The following is a 5,721-nucleotide window of genomic DNA, read 5'->3' on the forward strand; positions in this document are numbered from 1 at the left end:
CTGAAGCCAAATGATTTGGAGTTAAGAGGTGAGAGCTACTTAATGTGCGTAGAAAGTCAAGTCCTGATCATCTTGGGGTACATGTCCTGAGAGTTTCTGTATTCTTGCATGTCACATTTGCCTCTCCTCTTGTCCTCAGCCCAAGCTTGGAGGGCTATGCATAGAGAACAGATATGGAGATTCAAGCTACCACTAACTAGCTGAGGGGTTGGGCCAGTTCCTTGCCAGTCTCTGAGATTCTCTTTCCTCTTGATAAAATGAGGGGTTTGGACAAAGTGTTCCGTTGGGTCCCTCCAGCCCAGACACGTGTCATTTATTCCTCTGTCACTCAATTGCCATGTGTGATTATGCAGGCATAGAGCAGCTCAGAAGTCATTTTCAGGGAGCTGCAGGGTGAATTCTCATCATGCTTCACACATTGGTCCTTCTTCCTTTCCTGTACTCTCTCGTGTACCTAAATTCTGTGTTCATTCAGACCCATGTCTGCTATTTCTTTCCTCCTGCTATCTCTTAGATGGTTATTCATAGCCTATTCAAGAAAGAATGTAGAACAAAGTTAGGATTTGAGGATTTTTCAGCCCCCAGAATGTATCATTTCTAAAGAGATTTTTATTTTAGTACATAAGACTATCAACCTTAGATATCTACCCAACTCTGGACAGTTATGTCAAAGTCCCTGTCCCCATTTAGTACCTTATCAACTCTTACAAGATTCCTCCAAATACCATTTACTCCTCAATTGTACTGTGAATCATTATCAAGTTCACTTGTTTACATAACCAACAGCCCCAACCCTCTTCCCCTCCCCCAACTGGAAAGTCATAGCCCCACTTTCAGTATTTCCTGTGAAGGTTGAATTTCAGCATAACACTAAGAATGGTCAGCAATCTCCCTGCAAGGTTGTAGTGCCTGGCTGCCATGAACTTGCAATCACTCAAAGAGAATTTTTGGAGGTAAAAAAAAAATGACTTCTTGTGAATTCTGAGAAAAATTCAGATGTTTATTTTTAACCAGTCTCCAAGCAGACAGTGCTGTACTGCTGACAACTAAATTGAATCACAGTAAGTGTAGCTCCATAAACACAATGAAATCGTTTTTTAAAAAATGCAAATCTAGGAGCTACTGATCTTCTGCCTTCACTAGACCATATCACAACTAAAAATTTGAACCCTCACCTCATGATAATTGCTTTTCTAGAAACTGCTTTCCTGAAGTTTTACAGACTTGGAACCCATGGAAACAGACTCTGAGACAGAGACTTTAATGCAAGAATTTCATTAAGGAGTACTCTCTGCCTCTACACTGTGAAGGGCTGAAGGTAGCAGGGTAGAACAGGCAGATAAATGGAAATGTGGTGCAGTCAAACAAACGTCTAAGCCTGTCTCACAGATGAGTGCTCTGGATTAAGGAAATCTCTTCATAATTATCTTAATGACAGTCAGATTTCTGAAATAGACATAAGTCTTCCAAAGTATAGTAAGAACTGGGAGGAAGCAGCTCCATAGCAAGGACGGTTCCATAAGAGGGACGCACATATTTTCCAGCATTGGGGAATGCACGTGTGGGTCCTGAGTGGTACAACATGGGTGTGTATACTATAATAGCCAATAAATCTATCTTCAGCAAAGAAATGGTGTTAAATTGATCAGACATTTACCCAGCAATTTTGAGCCAGGTGAAACAGAATTATTATGCAAAATATTTTAATTGTATATTAACCAACAGCACAGAAATGAACCGGTTACCATTTCTGGAAATCTGGACACTAAGGCAAAAAATATTTTATCCCCAGCCAGAATCTTGAGCCAGACTTTCCAGGCCTTGATTTTTTGCCAAGTGACCATATTAACTTGAGTCAAAGGATTTGTTTGTTTCCACTGGCTCCTCCTATCCTCAGCAGCTGAGATTTGGTGGCACTTCCACAAATGATGTCCTACCTTCATGGAGTCATGTCACTGGATCTGATGGATTCTGGATGCCATGCTGTGTCTCAAACTCAAGAGTGTCACTATCTACTCCACAGAAGGCCAGAGTTAGGTGGAAGGATGAGACAGGGGTCCTTGCTTAACCCACAGCATCCACTTTTACTTTCTGTGATGCTTAGACATGAAATGCTGTTTAGCACACAATTTAAAAGATGATGGGATCCAAGAGACTTCTAAAAGTTCACCACAGCAAGTTTACAAGCTTCTTGTACAATTTTTAACTGAGTTTTAGGTTGCTGTTCATTAATAAATGCTGCTTAATATGTTGCCTAAAGTGCTTATGTTTATAACACTATTTCAGAGAATTTAAGCCCATCCTGGGAAACCTCTCAAATGGTATCCTCATTAGTCCTGTGTTGAAAGTACAAAAAGGGGGGCTGGGGATTTAGCTCAGCGGCAAAAGCGCCTGCCTGGCAAGTGCAAGGTCGTGAGTTCAGTTCCCGGAACCGGAGAAAAACCAAAAAAAAAAAGAAAGTACAAAAAGGGTTGAAGCTTTTAGTCTACTTTCCTTTTCAAGCTGAGCTTTCTCTTCTGGACATGTCGGGACCATGGACAACCCACCTCTGTTCTCTGTGGCTAGTGCTTTTTGGTACCTTATATTGTGCTCCCTATTTCCAGCTCTGTTAGGTAAGTGGCATCCATGTGGAAGGTGTCCCACTGGCCTTTTGAGGATTCTCCAAGTTGTGATGCCTGCCATGCTAGGAAGTCAGTAGCAAAGACAACATAAGAAAACATACCACTCTATGTTCATGTATGTTTCCTCACTTACATGTCACAATGGCCACACAAACTCTCTCAGCATTCTTACCAATAGCAAACAATCTCTCCGAAGTGGTTTTCAAACCGTTTATCAGTACCCTGTTGGATTTTGTGCATTAGCTAATATAAGTAGCCAAAAATATTCTCACAATGTGTGTACCTATGTGTAAGTGTGAGTGTTCCTGGGTGTCAGTGACATGGGCATTTAAAACCTTTGTACTACACCATTTCCTATGCCAAGACTTTTTCTTACTTCTCTAGAGAAGAACACAGAAAAGCACAGCTACCACAATTAGCACTCAGTTCTACTTAGTCCACTATTCCTGATCTCATGTGTTGAAATGGTGTAATAATTAATACATATCTGTACATTAAAAAAACAAAGATCCTCATAAACTATCCAGATTGGCTTTCTTCACAGTGCTCTGCACAGAGCCTCTTTGACCTCCTTGTTCCTCAGGCTGTACACAACAGGGTTCAGCAGGGGCGTGATGACAGTGTAAGTCACTGAGATGAGTCTGTCCTGCCCCAGGGAACTCTGGGACTTAGGCTTGAGGTAGATGATCGAGGCACAGCCATAGTGGATGATGACCACTGTGAGGTGGGAGGCACAGGTGGCAAAGGCCTTCTTCCTACCCTCTGCTGAAGCAATCTTGAGGATTGTAGCAATAATGAGGACATAGGAGATGAAGACCAGGGCCATTGGTAGAACAAGGACAAAGACACTCACAACAAAGTTGATGATCTCATTGACAGTGGTATTTGTGCAGGCCAGCTTCAGCAGGGGTCTCACATCACAGAAGAAGTGGGAGATGACAAAGCCATCACAGAAAGGCAAACCAAATACAGATGTTACCTGGACAATGGCCATGCTCAAGCCAATGCCCAGTGACCCACATACCAGCTGGACACAAGCCCTCTTGCCCATGATAACTGAATACCTTAGAGGGTTGCAGATGGCCACGTAGCGGTCATATCCCATGGCTGTAAGTAGAAAGCAGTTATTGATGCCAAAAGTTAGATAGAAGAAGAGCTGGGTGGCACAGTCTTGAAAAGAAATAGTCTTCTGAGGATTCAGGAGACCAGAAAGCATACAGGGAATGATGGCCACAGTGTAGCAGGTCTCAGAGATGGAGAGCATGCTGAGGAAGAAGTACATGGGAGTATGAAGGTGACGGTCCAGGCGAATAACGGTCACAATAACCACATTGCCAGACAGAGTCAGCAGGTACAGTGTTAGAAAAACAACAAAGAAGACAAGCCTGTGCTGCCACCCAAAACTGGAGAAACCTTCAAAGAGAAACTCAGTCACAAAAGTTGAGTTTGGTCCTGCCACTGGCATTGCAGCTGGTCTAGGTTTGAAAGAGCTGGGCAAAGGAAAGAAAGTTACGATGGGTCAAGCATGAAACCCAGCATCCTAGACCAAGGTGTTCAGTCCAGAGAGTGTCCAGCCCCTGAGCATTGCTCCAGATCCCAGAGGGCATCAGCATTCAGTTAGTGGCCAATTCCTCAGTCTTCTTCTTTGCCAGCTTCTTAATTGATACTGTGAAAAGGTGCTTCTGAACTCCTAGGATTGAGGCAGAAACAGAGATGGGTGAAATAGAGCCTCATTAATGGAGATTTATAGAAACAGATAGCTGATTTGAAGTTCTCATTTATATTCCTAGATATGGAATCGTGGGGTCGTATGGTGATTCTGTTTTTAAATATTTGAGGAGTTTCTCTACTATTTTCCATAGCAGCTTCACTATTCTACATTTCCAAGGAAGTACAAAGGTTTGTTTTCTCCAAATCCTTTCAGACAGTTACTATCTGCTGTTAATAGATTAAAACAATAATATCTCTTCTTACTATTGGGAGGTGATATCTCACTGTGGTTTTCATTTGCATTTCCCTGATAAATTACTGCTATTGATCACCTTTTCATATATCTGTTAGAATTAGATCCCAAAGAGATATTTGTATAGCTAGCATTTGTTGCAATGTTATGTACTGTAAACAAGTTATCAAAATGACCCAAATATTCATAGGCAAATGAATGATTAAGGAAAATATGGTATAGGGGATGGAATATTATTTACCTTTAAAAAGAAGCATACTGACAATTTGCAGTGACATAAATAAACCTAGAAGATATGATATTAAATGAAATAAGCTAGCCACAGAAATGCCAGTAGTGCATGATTTAAGTATATGAAGTACTTAGTATAGCCTAATGGATCAAAACAGAGAGTAGTACAGTATCTATGAGGGAGCAGGATAAAGGTAATTGATGAGCTGTTATCCCACTGCTATAAAGTTTCAACTATGCAACATGAATTCATTTTTGAGCTTTGCTATTCTACATACTATATGTAGTCAGTCACACTGTGATATAAATTTTAAAATTTGTTAGTAGGGTTGATCTCATAAGTGTCTCACTACAAAACAAAATGAAACAAAGACCCAAGGAAAATTTTGAAAGTAATGGATGTGTATTTCCCCAGGTAATGTTTTGATAAGGATATACCTGTGTTCAAGCTCATGAGATTTATACATTTGGTACATTTGGCTTATTTGGCATCAATTATGCTCAGTCAAAATGTTTAAAGAAAGAAAGAAACATGCTTGGCCAATGCTTGGCCATTGGAGGGTTGGGTCTGACCAGTAGAGAAACAGTGAAACACCGAATATGCCCAAGTCTTCACTTCTGCTCAGTTCATCTTGATGTAGTCCCTGGAGTTTTCAATGAGCAGTGACCTAGTGAAAGACAAAAGAGGTCTGAGACTGATTTCCTTCCAACACTGTCAGCAGCATTCAATGCCAAATGCCCTTCTCGGTCCTTGCAATGGCTTCTCCTCTTCAGAGTCCTACGCTAATCCCAGCCTTCATGTTCTTAAGCCCTGCCCCAATCATCCCCTGTGATTTTTAAATAATACAGAACAGAGCAGTCTCCTGGCTACTATTTCTTTTTTTTTTTTTTTTTTTTTTTTTTTTT

At 41.1% G+C, this 5,721-nt stretch overlaps 1 protein-coding gene across 1 annotated transcript; it reads right to left on the minus strand.

Moving 5' to 3' along the window:
- Positions 1-3,159: 3,159 nt before the first annotated feature.
- On the minus strand, positions 3,160-4,086 carry LOC102030515 (olfactory receptor 10J3-like). The gene has a single exon (XM_005400321.2). It carries the CDS (start codon positions 4,084-4,086, stop codon positions 3,160-3,162), a length of 927 nt encoding a protein of 308 aa, XP_005400378.1.
- Between the last annotated feature and the right edge of the window lie 1,635 nt (positions 4,087-5,721).

The sequence above is a fragment of the Chinchilla lanigera genome, unplaced genomic scaffold (assembly GCF_000276665.1).
Source record: "Chinchilla lanigera isolate Chin_1 unplaced genomic scaffold, ChiLan1.0 scaffold00067, whole genome shotgun sequence".
NCBI lineage: Eukaryota > Metazoa > Chordata > Mammalia > Rodentia > Chinchillidae > Chinchilla > Chinchilla lanigera.